Source organism: Amphiprion ocellaris, chromosome 2, assembly GCF_022539595.1.
Source record: "Amphiprion ocellaris isolate individual 3 ecotype Okinawa chromosome 2, ASM2253959v1, whole genome shotgun sequence".
NCBI lineage: Eukaryota > Metazoa > Chordata > Actinopteri > Pomacentridae > Amphiprion > Amphiprion ocellaris.
The window spans coordinates 37,947,185-37,964,660 of NC_072767.1; the positions used below are offsets into that span (position 1 = coordinate 37,947,185).

A 17,476-nucleotide genomic window follows, 5' to 3' on the forward strand; every position below is an offset into this window, starting at 1 on the left:
CTTATTCTTAGCTTATGATTATGAGGGTACTATAAAACCTGTTTGCAAGTTTGTATTAACTTACTGGTTTCCAGATTGCATAGGGCAGTGTATGCTGTATCCAGCCTGCTGAGAGAAGGATCCCCAGGAACCAGAGGAGGCATATATTGAACTCTAAAACACACAAAATGAAAAAATGCATGTAACACTGAGCATCTTAAGTAGTACAACTTTCTCATGATGTTAAAACATTAAAAACAAAGGTTCAAGGAGATTAGTAGCCCCCATAGTGTATCTGTTGGCAAAATGAACAACAAAAAAGATCTTGTCTCAAAATATATTGTTCAAGCATAAGGTATTACTATCAATGCCAGGGAATGTTGCAATGACATGAAAAACTCTGAACAAGATGCTTAAATACACTCCAACTTTGCTCCACAAATGCTTCACATCTAAATTCCACCTGCAACTGATGACACAAAGTAGGTTAATTTTATTTTGTTTCAGTGTAAAGCAATCACCCTTTCAATAGTTGGTTCAGCCAAGTTTGTAACATTCATTAAAGCAGAATGTAAAGAGGTGAATACTTTCAGTTTCTGTGTTGAGGTTTTTCAGAAATTCTCTGGAATTTCAGTCACCAGCCAATTACAGTGCAGGTGGGTGGACCTTTGTTTGCGGTGCTCAAAACCTTTGGGGCTGTTTATCTGGTTAGAAGTACAAATTAAAATCTGAAACTGAAGTTATCAAAATGTAATGTTTCAAAATACAGCAATAAAAAAAAAAATCCATTCGGATTTACTGAAAAGCTCAAATGACAGAGGTAAATACCTGAAAATGTTGACAGATAAACCCAACTCTTTTTGCTTCCACCCCACGAAGAACATATTACTGAGACATGCCCCCTCAATATTTAGTGTACACTGGAATGGCAAGCATTACCACAATATCACTTCCTTTCTCACATGTTTGTAGATGAATATCACCACAGATGTCACATAACCAGTGCAACCAGCAGTTTTATGTATAATAGCAAATGTTTGAGGAGTTGTATCCTTAGTTTTAGGTAGTGTTTCTTCTTTACATGCTTGATGAGAGTTAGTAAGAAAAATGGAAAGCAAAGGGCCAACAAAAATCTAACCAGTATAAGAATTCAATGTTTGTGTATACCTATTACATACTTTAATTCGTGGAATTATATATTTATCACCTCTACCAAAGATATAGTGTTTTCATTGCTGTTTTTTTTTTGTTTGTTTTTAAAGTTATTGTTTTTGGCCTTTTATCGGATAGGTGCAGTGAGAGAGAGACAGGAAATGGGAGAAGAGTCAGGGGAAGACATGCAGCAAAGGGCCGCGAGCGGGAATCGAACCAGGGACCAGCCCCTGTACATGGGTCGCCCGCTCAACGCGTTGAGCTATACGAGCGCCCCGTTTTCATTGCTGTTTATTTGTCTGCTTGTTAGTCAGATCATGGAAAACCACAGGGTTGAATTTAATGAAACTATCTAAAGAGGCGGAGTATGGAAAAAGGAAGAACCCATTACATTTTGGTGCAGAATCACATAACTTTCTTTAAAAGGGCGACCTAGGAGATTGCCTTTGGCTGATGCCGGTGGGATTACCAAGTACTCTTCTCCTTCAGGAAAATACTTTAGGACTCCTAAGATGTTCTCTAGAACAATTTAAATGATGTTGAAGTAATTTTTTTTTTAAAAATGGGCAATTATCTTTAGCAAAATGCTAAACACCTCTAAGCACTGAGACAACAATTAAAATTTTCCACATTTACTTTCATACAGAAATCAAGAGGAAGATGTAGAATACGTACAAAGCAACGACAGTAAAAAGCTGGATCTACATAACAGAGACTGATGGAGGAGAGGAGATATAGGCTGTATTTCCCTTGTTCCCTTCTATGATCATGGGCAAAATGAGATCCTGGGAGAGTTACAGACATTGATGTTCTGTTAGCAGTGGGGCTGCACCCATACTAGATATACAGGGACTTTTCACATGCCATCTTGGTCGTTATTTATAGCCCTATTTCACAAACCCCCAAAGTTGTATTATTTTGCAATTTCCATAACCTTAAGCAACATTTGCAAAGCATTTTCCCTGTATGCTTATTAAGAATGTTCTGAGTTTGATGTTACTGTAACTGACCTATAAAAGGGAGTGATCAAAATTGTTGACTTGCATTGATGTTATATGCACTTGGGCAAATACAAGTAAAATCACAAAACTTACCTCCATGTTAGAGGAGGGCACAGAGAACAAGTTGCTGTCCAGCTGAGGGCCTTCTGGATGCAGGTAGTTCTCCCCGTCCATGGCCAACGCTGAGTGGAGGGTGGGCATCAGACCACAGCTTCACACATGACCTCCAGCTGACTTAGATGATGCACCCTCAAACCGCCACCCACGTCCTGGTTGTGTATGAGACAGTACTGTTAACAAGGGCAAATGCTCTCCATGACCTGAAGAAGAGAGTGGGGGATGGACACAGAGAGAGAGACAAAGAGACGTTAGTGAAGCTGCAGACATTTTTTGTAAGTGATTTTGATCAATACCACATCAAAATATAAGAGACAAGTGAAAAAAGTGAGGAAGAAATTAAAATCTAGAAAATGCTAAAGTTAAATGGGAATCTGAAACTACAAATGCAGTACAAATATTAAAGTGAAAATGTGGCTAATCTCACTTCTTTAGGAACACGTCTGAATATAAACTTTGGAAAATTTTCCACTTGCAATGGCCTCATTAAGGAATGCACAGCACAAGAGATATGGCCTATACTGGGAAGTACCTAGCTCTTAGGGAGTACAATGATTCAGACACAGAAATAAAAACAGGTAAACTTCATGTCACAAAAAGACGTGGATATTTAGTCAGTATCAATCAATGTGTTTTTTTCAAGGCCAATACTGATTATTAGTAATCAAGGAGACAGACAGCCAATGTTTGGAACTAAGATTTGAAAGTCAAAATGAATATCCTAGTGTGAAAATTCCGATTAACACAGACTTTAACACAAAACATTAATGATATGTTATTGCCTATTTATGTTTTCAATATGTTTAATGAAAAGAGAACTTTTCAACATTTATCCTGAGTGTTGATTGGCTATTATTCGCATTTGATACTGCTGAGGGCGGGACATTGCTCAAAACCACAGAAAAATAACTATAGACAAATTGAGGCAGCTGCATTTTTATATTCATACTGTATTTCACTGGAGATTGATTAAAAAGCATGGCAAAACCCATAATCAAAAAGCTCCTGAATATCGGATCCGATTAAATGCCAGGCCAACGATCTGTTGAACCCCAGCACTGAGACTTATTCACTTCTAAACAGCTAAAACAATAAAACACAACAAAATTAGCCTTGTGAAACGAGTCATACAAACAACTGGCCATTTCAAGATTGATTGCTGCCTGTGCTGCCTGTGATGATATTCAAACTGAATTCAGGTCTTATTCATAATGCAGAGATTGAGTTTCTCGTTATTGATTGACAGCCTTCATTAGCTGGTTGTCATCTGACATCACTGAAGGTTCCACATTCATTAGAGAACCAATTAAAATCTCGGTAGGAGGTTCGCACAAACGCAAACCACATGGGACACATATGTTGAAAACTCGTACTGTGTGGATGATATAAATACTCAGGCAGTTAGCAAAGGGTGTACTCACAAGACGCTTTCTGTCAAAAACAAGCTATTTTTGTGTTTTACAGCGCAGATTGTACAATGTGTTCATCATACTCACTAGTGTGTCTGACTAAAGTGGACACAGGCATAAGGTTTCCTGCAATCCAATGAAACATCCCTATCTAGACTCTCTGCTCTTCCTCATACATATACTCACACACAGTACATTTGTCTCGATGACTGGGTATTTTTATCTTCTGTCAATAGATTTTCACACATTCATTTTATAAATAGTGAAACATGCCAGAGGAAGACATACTCTTAAATCTCTTAAATAAAGTAACTTAGCAACAGACCCTTTACAGATAAAAGACGAAATGTTAGTGCAGATGAGTGCCTCCAGCTGTGCATACATTTATTTTCAAAGGAACATATTTCATAATGGAGACAAACAACAATAACTGCACTGATGTCGACAAATACTATATTGTAATTTTGACGATACAACTCAGATGTCTCCTTTTAATCTGTCTCAATAAATTTGACACATTTCCACGTAACTTGGAAAGTAACAAAAAATATCTCCATTTTAGTTTGTTATCTACTATATGCATATCTAGTATGACTTTATACAGAGACCAAATTAACCCTGAGGGAAATTTACAGCTTGTATTTCTGCAGTGGAACACAAAGTACAAACTGGAATAGTCTATGAAGTCAGCTTTAGCTCACTATCGCAGTGTGAAAACAGATCTGCTTCTCTTCTCTGATATGGGAACACAACCTATAAACTATTATTTCCACATATGGTATAGGAACAAATATTAAACAAAACAGATTTCTATCTTACTTCCAGACCAAATGCATCACAAATGTCCCACAAATCTCACCAGTTTGAATCCAATCTTTCAGCACTTTACAATGCATGTCTGTGTAACATCAGTAACACTCTCTTAGCCCAAACTAATCAAACTCTTACCCTCCTTCCCCTCACCCTTCCTTCATTCCTGCCTCCAGTTTGCCCCCAATCTGGAGCGCAGGCCAGACGTGTTCATTGGGGACAAAGGTGAGGTAATAAATCCTAATAGAGTTCAGGAGGGTCTACATAAGAGGGCCTTTGTGTGTCTGAGTGTGTGCATGTGAGTGTGTGTCTGTGTGAGAGACAGGGACCTGATGCAACATATTCACCACTCCCATGGCCAATACACACACAAAAGGGAGGCCATTTTCCCCTCAGGCTGCCAGTGTGATACTGTCTGTATAAGGGCGAAACACATGTGGGGAAGCCCAGCATAATGAACCAACTGGCAAATTTCCAAAGCAGGAGGTCTAAAGCAAAAGAATATAAAATAATAATAATAATAATAATAATAATAATAATAATAATAATAATAATAATAATAATAATAATAATAATAATAAAATATATTTTCAGTATGTACAGTTAGCTTCTATCCGACTGAGTCCAGATAAAGGCAGGGATAGGAAAGAAAGTCATCTCAGGGTAGTCAGGAACAATGTACTGAGAGTCTTAAGGCCTAAATAAAGCCAACTCAAGCTTTCAATGTCTGCACGGGTATATGTGACATAATTTATGTCATTTCCAAAGTCCATGAGGATCTGTGGGGAATCTTCTGCAGACATCCTTGTGAAACCAAAATTTGTGACTATGCAGACTGTACATATCAAATTTGTGTATCTCAAGAAAATTAATGGTGGTCAAAACAAATGACTGATGAAAAATGATTGGATTCACTGTTACCCACAACTTTATGATTGAACAACTATTTAAAATTGAAGCAGTCACTGTGAACTTTGTACACGATCTCCATCTATAGTACCCAAAAAGAAAAATGAAAAGGTTGAATTCTTAAGAAGTCTTGTGCTATGTCAACCCAAAGCAACAGACTACAGCAGCAGGCAATTCCTTTCCACAACTCAAGAATAATCACTGACATAGTGTTACGGCCTCATCCATAACTAGATTCTACATCCTATAAAAAGTGCAGTCACCAGCCAGCCTTTTAGAAACATCCACAGGAGCCCTTGTGTTTATTTCTGTGTATGATGTGAGGAGCATTAAGACTGTCTGGGCCGCACATCAACGCGTATCCTCTGGTATGTATATTGTAGCATGAATTAAACTCTGCTAGTGTCTACTGTCTGTAATTAATGTTCACATCGGTCAGCGCATGAACTCTGTTGTTCAGCAGCGTTGTCTATGAAACTACATTTAGACTCCAGTCTCTGAATACTTTTTCTCTGAACACGTTTTTGGCAAGAAGAAAGCACAATTCAGTACTTTATCAATGTATGTGAAATCCAGAGTGTGCGATCGCCCAGTATTATAACTGTGTAGTGGTAGTAGTTTCGGCTCCACAACAGACGAAATGATCTGAGTCAAGAAATGTGACTGAAAATACTTAGTTTTGATGATTAGCTGCAGCAGAGAGACACTCTGTCATTCCATCGTCACTCTCAAACCTCAGCCTATGTAACCATCCAATCTTTGCATTGTTTCTAAAGCCAGAATTGCTTCTTGTTAAGCTCAGTGATCAATAAAAAGCAATTCTTCCCATAATGCTCTATGCCTCGTTCCCTACCATCCACAGTCACGTCACCCACTTGTACCATGCCGGTTACTGTCTCTCAGCAACAAAAAAAAATGTCTTCTGCTGTCCCTTGTTTCACAACCCCCACCCTTCCAGCAGGCCTCTGAAGATAATCGATACTGATCATTGTAAGAGTGGTCCCAGATATCACCTTCCTGTAAGGCCTCTCATTATCATAAACCAGCAAAAACCCCTACTACTCTTAACTCCTATAGAGAGGAAGAGGAAGGTGATGAAGAAAGCCATCAGTAGGAAGAACAGGGTTGGCAGTATGTCAGAAGGAAAACAAAAGATAAATGCCCAGAATGGTTATTCAGAAAATGCTATACACAAGTTGCAGTATAAATCTGCTCGCGTTTTTTTCGTATGTTTTCTGCAGTGTAATACTTTAAATTAACTAAAAATGTCAGAGGTTACTGCTTGTTGTGCTGCACCCTCCCATGTGTACCTCCCCCTTCATCTCCCTCTCTCTGGGTGGTCTGATGCAAGAGCTCACTGCAGGCAGATTAGGCCCTTTCATGTGCAATCTTACTTTTAAAATTTTAAACCTTTAAAAATTGACACAAACTCACACTGTTCACTGAATATGTCATGGACAACAGGACTGAAAATACTGAGATTTAGTCATTTTAGCAACAATATTTCCAGTGTTGTATTTCCACATTCGAAGGCTTCTGGTCGCTCTCAGCTGTGTGAGTCACGGTGCCTGCCTGTCAGCCAGTGAAAAGTTAACAAGCAGCATGCCTCTGTCACTTTAAAAACACAAGATGTGTGCTGTTAGGTACAGCTCCCAACATGTGCTTGCGAGTACAATAGGTGAGAGGCTAAAGTCAGTCCGTGGTACAGGGACTACCTGATTTTGTGCTGGTGGCCTTTACTATCAGTAACTGCCAGAGCACATGGGGATCATCCTGGCAAGTGTGACTTCCTTAAGCTGCTAAGTCACGATTAACACTCACGAGGTGAACCACCACCCTGCCTGGCGCGTGTGTGCCATCTCACCCACATATACACACTCACATATGGAGTGTTGATGTACAATCCTAATTACACACATACATACAATGAAATTCTTTATGCATATACACATATTGGAATAAGGCTGTTTATCTTGCATGAGGTCTGTTAATAAAGTTGTAAAACCTATGTATGTATAGGCAATGCATTAATGTCTCCCTTTAAATGCAGTTGCAAAATCAGTGCAAAACGGAAATATATGACAAAAAGGAAATGATGAATTTTTGCAGGATGGAATCATAGTTACTTTCCCACGTTCTCAACTGTACCCACCCTTAATTCATTTCCTTTTGCCTTGCAGCATGAAAATAAAATTTCATTATTTTAATCTCATCCCTCTGTGCTGAAAACTGTGGCTACATCGCCTCTCATATGTACTCCTTTACTTAAAATGCCACTCAATGTTTGTTCGGGACAGTACAAAATTCTTATTAAGGTATTGAGATGATCTCTCAACGCTTTGCTCTGCACCAGCTCCTTGCAGTTCACACAGGGTCCACTGCAGGGGCATTTTATCCAGTTAAGTATGGAGCAGTACTGGCTGAAGGAGTCTGAAGCAGACCGAGCTGTTGCTGTTGTGCTGCTAAACGTCTGTGGTCACTGCAGTACCAGTGTGGACAAATCTATTATTGGAAATGCCTGGAAAAAGGAATCAAGAAAAGACTGGGACACATATTATAATGCACAAAGTAACTATGTACATAAGTCAACAGGCCCCTTGGCACACATACTGAAGCCTTTCCACTCTTCCTATATAGGACCAATACACACCAGCTGATTGGGACACCACGCAACAATTGGATGAGGCTGAAAGAGACATGGCTCATTTCTGGTGATCATTTTTGGTGTCTTCTTGCAGCCATTTTAAGGGACTGGACAGTTCGGTAGGCCTGTTCAGTAGCCCACCCATGAAAGTAACACAGCTAAACTTTCAATACACGTGTATGTAGTGTAATCGTAAAAGCACATAGTTTTGTCATGTGACAGCCCTCTGTTGGCATCTGTCTGTCTTTCCTGTTGTAGTCTGCATTCGTCTTCACTTCTAATAAGCCGACAGGCAACAGTCATTCAATCAAATGCACAACACTCACTCATCGCCATTCTATGTCATTCAGCATCACTGGTAATCAGGTTAGAACTGATCAGGGCCCAGCTGCCTTACACCAAAGCAGCAAGGGGGCTGTTAGCTGGTTATGATTGCCTTGACTGGCTGGATTCATTAGCTACTGTGATGAAATATTCATAAAAGGAACAAGTTACTTCCCAGGGAAACACAGGACTCCATCATTCAAAACAGTCTACATTATTAATCAGCACCTTTTTCGACACAAAGTGTCTATTCTTGCCACTATGTGCGTGTGCACATGCACAAACGCACACGCATAGCACACATACCCTTAAGCACATACATGAGCAGACATAGATGTTAGCTACCTATCTTTCCTTGGTCCTTTCACCAGAAGAGAATTTCCATTCAGTATTACAGTCATTACCATAAAGGGGCTGTGAACAGCCCAGTAACTAAGTAGGACACTGGATAGAGAGTAATGATCGAATGGTTGTGTAACTGAATCTGCTGTCTTATCAAAAGTCGGGAAATGGAAACAAAATTGGTTTTAGGAGTCTATTGTTACTGCATTTCGCCCATTAAAATATTTATCAAAGAGTCTCTCTAGACTGGGACAGTAGGACACAGGAACACACTGAACAAATGCACAGTTATTTAAATGATCTGATGTAACTGAAAGACAGAGTTCAAAGATTTAGCTGCTTATTAGGGAATAACAATTAATCCTAATTAGATCTTCATCAGCCTATTCCAAGTGGCTATTCAGCACCATTTTGCCAGGATGATGAAGATTTTTATGCCCGCAAACACCAGCTGAATGAAACATTAAAGCAATTTATCTATAAAGCGAGAACTTAATCGAGCTCTTGTGGTTCAGAGGATGGCTTTGTTGTGGTAAATAAAAAACACGGACAGATGGGGGGAAAAAGGGCCGGAGAGCAAAGAGAAAAGAAAGGTGAGGACACAGGAGATTTTGTCAATGAAGACCATAGCAGTGGAGTACAAAGAGCAAAGCAGAAGAAAAACATTAAAAAACAATGGTTTACAATGACTTGATGACACCCATTTAGGAGCAAATCACTCTACTTCTACCACCACCACCAGCACCCAACAGAAATAGATCAAAGGCTGACTAGATGAAAGAGAGAACGATCCACTTAGCTGCCTCTTTGCCCTGTTTTCCTCTGTCATCTAATTTCCTCAGAAAAGAAGGATGATGACACATGCTAGCAGTGTTAGCCTTTATTGTTCTGGTCTAGCTAGTTAAGTGAAGACAACAGTTGGTTTGGCCTAAACAAATTAGTAAAACAAACAAAAAAAACATTAAAAACAAAAAGCTGGACAGAGCAATATTTCATGTTTTGTTTCCTCATCCTGGAATATTCAAATTTGTGTACTTCTTCATTAAGTATACTGTTATTCACAGAATGATATTATAGAAATACTGCTGTTACTGCCAAAAAGGCAGAGTCCAGGGATGATGCATGCTGCTTTGTATATGACAACGATAACTCCATCTTTTTTTTTTGTCATGCCTTGAAACTATTTATTTCAGTCATATAGACTTATACGTGAAACATGTAAAAAAACAATCAAAAAGCAATGCTATATTTTAATATGAAAGCATCAGTCCAGAAGCATCATTGCACTACCATCCCTCTTTTTTTTCTTGTGGCAGTTCACTTTCAGGTATTTCACACCTTTATGTGGTAGCATACTCAAAGTGGCCCTTTCAAATCTCAAAATGTGGAGCATCTCCTTCACCATTTCTGTCACCCTCCCACACTATATACTCTATACTGTCTCCATCACTGGCCTCATACTTTCTCACTGATATTGCCTATTTCTGCATTTCCATCACTATACCTCTTTGTATTTTTGCCATAATTGCCTGTTTTCCTATTTTCCCCACAATTCCTCTATTGCCATGTGGCAACCCACTGTATGTCACCATGTCTCAATTTCCCTTACGTCCATTCCTTTTTCTCCCTCCCTCCCACGATAGCAAGCCAGTAGTAATGGCTGTTGCCTCTCACACACTCTGAATCCCAGACAGATTCTGCTGCTGATTGGAGACAGCTGGTTCCACGCCTCTGAATCTCCACCCCTACCCACCCCTTTCAGTCGCGGTTACTCAGAGAGTCAGTCATAACACCGGGCAAAAGCTATCAGATGCACATTTCACAAGCAAACAATATAGCACAAGTAAGCAAAATGGTCTGGACTACTGAGCTGGAATGCATAAAAAAAATCACACTGTCTTGTGCTGTAAAATACACTGGTGATTGAAATTCTGTGAACTGTGCTCCACCACTGTTCAAATCCAGACAGCACTCTAATCCACTCAAACTGACCTCACTCCTCTGGCAGGCGTGAGAATATTGCACCACTTGCACAGCGTCAGGGAGTCTGTCTGTGGCTGTCTGTGCCACTTCGCTATGCTAAGTTCAGTTCAGTTCAGCTCATTGTTTGACTTCCAACTAGGACCTGACTGAGAGATCAACTGAGGCTGCTTCGGTACACTTTAACAATACTAGCACTGGAAGTCAGTAAAGCGTGGTGAAAATCAGTCAGACAGGAAAAATCCGTTCTCAAAAAATGATGTGCAAGTGATTAGAGGATAAAGCAAAGAGGTCAAAGACCCAATTAGTGTAAATTAGAAGTTCCGTAAACAAACAAAACAAAAAAAAAGAACAAGTGCTCACCAGATGACACAATAAATGATGACAGATGAGTCAGTCAGTTTCATAATTGGCAGTCTGGTGCCCCGTTTCCAAAATCAGATGGCCAGCCCTTCCCTATTTATTTACTGTTCCTTTGTATAATCAAGAACATTTCAAAAGCCTGCACTTTTCAGACATAAAAAACGTATGACATCTTTTAACAAAACTTCCTTTGGTATCCCCTAATCTAGAGTGCATTTTAGGTGTATAAAAGACAGAGATGATATAAATAATGAAGTTACTCAAATAAAACTGACAACGAATTTAACTGTCAATTAGTTGGTGACGTCATCGTGACTTGAAATGTTATGAAATGCAATATGGCCTATATCACAGAAACTAGAGTCGTACTTGAAGGCTACCAAACGTCTGTCACTGGCCCACACCAATGCCCCATCAAAAAGATATTTAGCCCCAGTGGTGCACTGGCCATCAGACCATCAAAACATCCACAAACTTTTTTTTTTTTTTTTATCAGCACTGTCTGTCTCTGTACTGGCCTTCGTGTGGACAAATAAATACACATCCTGCAGGCCTGTACACAATAAGCATCTTACTGTCTTTACTGTTAGCTAGCACATGCCCAAAACACCCTCAAGTTAAATTTTAAAGCTCACTGGTAATAAAGAGCCAGTGAGTAATTATGCAATTCTTAATCTGAATAGTCACATTTTTCTCAGTAATCAGTAGATCATTCAGCTATAAAAATCGATTTTAGTTGCAGCCCTAGTAAAAAAAAATCATAGCACAGCACATACTCTATGCACCTACATGGTATGTGAGCACAAGGAAAAAGAGAAAAAAAGTCTTTTGACGTGCCGTATTTCTCAAGATCCAAATTATGAGATGGAGCATGAATTTAATAAGCACATTTGCATTGTGTGTGCCTTAGTGCATATATTAACTCAATACACATACGGTATATTGATGTGTTTGTTAATAAGTAAAACTGCAGTAAAAAATATGTTTGTTCACCAGAGAGCACTGAAAAGTTTCATTTTCAGCATTAAAGTGGCCTCATTCAGTACGATTATGTGCCAGAACTCTTTGTGTGCCACACAAATCTTTTTCAAATTTTTATGTATTTGTGTAAAAAAAAAAAAAAAAAAAAAAAAGAACATCGGCTGAGACACTGTTTTCAGATTTTTTTAAACTCCCATGACACTTTCCGCATTGCCAAAAAATCCTGTATCAGTCTGGCCGTGCGAATAAACAAGATCACTTTCATTATAAATCTCAATTCCAATGGAGTACCACATTATACTACTCGAGTAAGTGGTAATGTTTGCCACAGCCCATCCTCTTCTGGCTCAAATCCATTTAATCTTCTCACAAATCCCACCTCCTACACTGCCTCAGTAACAGTGAAGGATAGACTGAAGACAAGGAAAAATCTAACTGTTGCCTCACTTGAACAAAAACACACATAAATCCAACTGGACAATGTCCAGTGGCATTAACTAAACCATTTCTAAGGACAAAGTTGAATTTAAAAAAATGAAATGGCTGCCAAGACTACAAACATAACTCTGAATATAGCAGGTCAAGATTTGGCTTTGTTTTTACATTAAACTGGTTGAGTTGTGCATCATAATAGGGAGACCCATACAGACTATGTTTTTTGTATGGGATTAATAAGATGTTCGATCCTCCTAACATACACATTAAAAATGAATATATGCTGAAATTAATGTCAGTCCTCTAGAAAATAAGAGTGACAAATATTTACTGACACTGGCAACTTTGCCAAACCATGGTGCTGTATGGTGCCATGTGTTTGGAAAAGGATAAAGGATGTCCACTTGGAAATGTAAAATGCACTAATGTCAAATGACACAGTGTCTTTTGAAAAATTCAAGATCACTTTTCCACATTTCATGTTTTTTTTCATATCTGCTGACGCGGGGCCGTCACACCAGGCAGTGGCCACAGTGGGCAGTGATAATATGGCCATGGTCAAGGCTTTGCTGCCTATGCCTCCACTCTAAACTGTTCTAACAGCAAACTGTTTTGCTCAACCAGTGAGCTACAAAGAAGGCACAAACTGTAAAAGGCTTACCATGTTCACCTTTTAACTTGTTTTGATGTACCCAAAAGAATTTGCTTTCTTCCAGGTGCATGTTAGTTTAGTTGCAGATATATGGCATGAATCAATTTCCTCACTAAAGCTGCATTTCAAAACATAATTTACCCTAAATACAATTGAAACTACTGTATATACTACAATATGATGATCTAAAGTTTGTGTGAGATAAACTCAATCAATATGGGACAACAAACATTTCAATTTCCCATCTTGTGTAAAAATCTGCTGTCGTGCAGTCCTGTAATGGAAAACGTTATTTATGAGTGTTTCAGTCTAAAATATGGTACACACAACCACTTAACATATCCCATTACTAAACTTTTACAGCCTAGGTTGTACATCAGCCTTCAAACAACTGTACCTTTTCTTCCTTGTTTATCATGTGCAGTAGGCTATAAATCTCAGGTGATAACTGAAACAATGGCACACAGTTGTATTCTGTCATCAGTCAATGTGGACACTAACATTTCTCTCACATTTCCTTCCAGGATGAGTCTCTTTTAGAAGTCACTGTTTGCTTTTCTCAGAAGGATTTTGACACAGTTTTTCCACAGAAAACCAAACCAGTGAGGCATGCCAAAGTGTGGCATGCTCCCCTGCATTTCGGTCATCTCTTACAGAGCTCTTATGTGGCTTGGGAGAGATCCACATAGCCTGCAGGTCTGGACACTAGCTGGGACATAAGATACTCAAACGACCCATCATAAAGGGCCAGGCTGTTTCTTGTTCCAGTGTAGAAGTGAAAAATATGGCTACACATTTTCAACTGTCACTTGTGTTTTCACTCTTCTCTGACCAAACATCCATATTATATTTAATACATGAACTATTATCTAATGAAGGCCAGATTCCGGGAAAGCAGGAACTGAATCAAACATATTACCTAGGCCCGACTCCCCTCCTCCACTCCACATTTTTCACTCTCACTCTAATCAACCCACGGGCCATAAACGAGATTTATCACTGGCACCAATTGGAGAGGGGAGGAAAAAGAGCTAGGAAAGACAAGGGTAAAGGGAGAATGGAGGCCAAGTCACAAACAGCAGGAGGCATTAGCCATGGACCACAGCTGTTTGAGCTCACCAAACCAAGCAGGGTTTCAAAAACTAAAATCCCAAACAAAAACAAAGAGCATGCTGTTTCTTGGTGAGAATTGCACATTTATGAAAAGGAACATTTTCAGAGAACAAGTTGTAAGACTTTTGAAAGTTATCCGACTAACTTGCTGATCACGCTTTGTGAAATACCCCCATGTTCTCGGTGTATCACTCTTACATTTCCTGTAGGCTCAGTACCCACAGATTTAGTGAGTAGTGACCCTGAGAGTCCCTGCAGAGCAAGCAGCCATCAATTGTCTGACACAGTGGGACATTCGAAAGGGGGAGCTGTGTAGCATTAGCATACACATGAACACACACAAGCACTGTTCTGAGTTTACCTTCACGATTACTGCTCGTGCTACCCTGACATTGACACACATTCTTAAAACATTACATGGCACGCTGATATTCTCGTCCAAACGTAGCCACTATGATGAAGGTGAAATCCGTACACTTGCAGCAAAGTACTATTATTTAGAACGAAACACAATCATGATAAAGCCATTTTCTTGTCTGTATGGTTACACTTCTGAATAGTAAACTGGCAAAACAAAGAAAACAAACCAAAAAAAGTTGGTCTGTCTGTTTCTGTTGCTATATATGTCTGAGAGTGGGAGGCTGATTTGGCTGCAAGAGGATTTTGACAACAAATGACACCAAGGCCATTGACCACATCACTGTGGGTAGTTGACTAAAACTGAGACCAGGACCTAGCGTGTTGTTCATTACACAGCCACCACATACTATCCATCAACAAGGGGGTGGGATGACATAATTAGAAAAATAGCCAGCCACCATGGCAACCTACTGTGTCAAGGCTTGCATAAAGCTTGACTAGCCTTTGCTGCAGGCAACACACGCAGTGGAAACCAAAGAGTGAAAATTGCAGGAAAGAAAAAGAACCAGAGGGGACAGCTTTGAGAGAGCTATTTTCATTTCCTTCTGGTCACTCCTTCAGTCTTCTGAGTCACCCTCAAATATCCCAGTACGTTTAGTTTTTGTCACATTAAGCCGACAGTTTTTAGATCATACAATTATAGAAGCTATGAAATTCAAGAAACATAAGGGACATGTTTATCCTTTAACTCTTCTTGCACGACAGTCTCTTAATGGTACAATGCAGAGGACCCATAGCACAGTCACCCCTTTCTTGGCAAACATCTAACTCTTGGCACTGACACGCATGTACATGTAACAACCCCATGTATTTTAAGAATATGTATGGAAACGGGTATAACATGCATTATTACATGCATAATTACATGCATACATACAGTTTGTTACTATTACACCCAAGATCGAAGTTTACTGTAATCGAGAATGCTTCCAACTTCTAGCTTACCTCGTCTGATTTGTTTGATAGTTTAACACACCAAAACACACACTTTTCAGGCTCTGTTAGACCGTCAGTAGTTTTAAAGTAACGCGAGGTGGCCCCAGATTATACAAAAACGTAGTGTTCCCTTTCTTGTAATTCAATTCGCGCTGGCTAATATTTCCTCACATGAACAAGTTTATGCGATAAAAGTACTTCAATGTTACTTTGAGTACCATTTTCATACACTCAGGACCGGAGTAAGTCGAAATGTGACTTCTACTTAAGAAAAGTAGAGAATCATACTGGTTTTAGCACAGCACAAAGGAAAGCAACCAAAGCTCTACGTACAGTGGTACTGCCACTACTGTTAGCTTGCTTGCTGGCCGACAAACGACACATCTAACAAAGGCTAGCAAGCAAAAAAAAAACGGTGGCTTTAACATGTTTCTGATTTGGACAGATGATTTTCTCGGTAATCAATCGCAGACGGCAAAATATAGCGATATCCTGCGTTAGTTTTCTAATACCGGGCACACTTGGGATAGCGAATTGTGCTAGCTAGGTTAGCATAGCCCATAGCCCGTTTTCTGACTTTGGGTATGTTCGTTTTGTACATTGCGTGTGTATGTTAACGCTTTAGCGCTGCGATGTAATTTGATGAATACAATCTATGATTGCTTTCTGACTTTGTGATTAAAAATTTAGCTTGTACAGCAACTGCGCCGACAAGCTCTTTAAAGAGTAACATAAACATTGGCATTTCGGATGAGCCCCGTTACTCAGTGGTTGGCTCATATCAAAGCAATAGCTTATAACTAAGTGGCGAACTAGCTTAGGTAGCCGCTGGCCTTTTCTTGATGCTAGCTTAGCGAAATTTCTACAACGGCAATGTCTGCTTTGCTTGCCACATCTCCGCAAACTTCTCACGGTCTCTACTCTTTCCAAGTAAACAGATAACGTCTTCTATGATGGCTCAGGCGAAGCGATGAAAAACCGGCGTAGCCCGTCGTAGAAAACGTGCGCGCCTAGGAGAGGCAGCCCCCAGAACGCATCTTGTTATAACGCAACTGCTGCCGATGTGTCGCTCGCTTTTTTCCCCTAAATATCCCCGAAATTACACTTACCGTTAACGCGCTACTTTGTTCTTAATCCGAACCCCGAGCCTACGGGTTGATTTTGATAGAAGATTCGCGTCAAAACGACGGAAATGAGCAATTTTATCCAACTTATTCTTCGTACTTGTTTTCTTCACTTCCTGATTGAGACGGTGCCATTTTGAATAGCGAGAAAATATTTCCGCCGCTGTCGTCACGCGAGTGCCGCTTGTTGATCGCGAGCAGAAAGCAGCCGGGCCAGAAATAGTTCAGCTCGGCCTGGTTCGGCTCACCTGGAGTCAGGAAACATAAATACAACGGTGACAGACGAGAGAACTAATTACCGACCTACAGCTCAGTTACTGTCCATTTCACCTAAGAATAACCGATAATAACCCAATAACAACAACAACAACAGCGAGCTCAGTTCCGAGTCAGTGTATACTGTAGCTGTATTTTTATACTATATATATATATATATATATATATATATATATATATATATATATATATATATATATATATATATATATATATATATATATATATATACTTTTTTTAACCTGTAATATGCGGAGCTGCTATGTTCGTCGGGTGTCTGTTTACAACTTGTGTGTTTACCCTGTCAATGCTACGCCAAAAAATATTGTTAATAAATAAATAAAATAAAATGAAAAACTTCATCTAGGGCACAAAAAAGAGAAATAAATAGAGGTAAAATAATGGGAAAAGAACATTTCTCAAAATACAGTAATTTTCCATGATGGGATACATTTTCTAGCCTTAATTTCATATCATATGCATGTTTTGGGGTTTTTAATGTTTCATTG

The 17,476-nt window shown here is 39.4% G+C and overlaps 1 protein-coding gene across 3 annotated transcripts in view; it reads right to left on the bottom strand.

The window, feature by feature from the left end:
* Window positions 1–16,835, bottom strand: part of si:ch73-63e15.2 (protein strawberry notch homolog 2) — a 62,826-nt gene extending 45,991 nt beyond the window's left edge. For all 3 annotated transcript variants that reach the window (XM_023292526.3, XM_023292525.3, XM_023292524.3), the window contains exons 1-3: window positions 16,677–16,835; window positions 2,226–2,452; window positions 65–153 (exon numbers count right to left, since the gene is read on the bottom strand). In XM_023292526.3, the coding sequence (XP_023148294.1) occupies window positions 65–153; window positions 2,226–2,333 (197 nt within the window). In that variant the 5' untranslated portion in view covers window positions 2,334–2,452; window positions 16,677–16,835. The remainder of the gene's footprint in view (window positions 1–64; window positions 154–2,225; window positions 2,453–16,676) is intronic.
* Window positions 16,836–17,476: the final 641 nt, after the last annotated feature.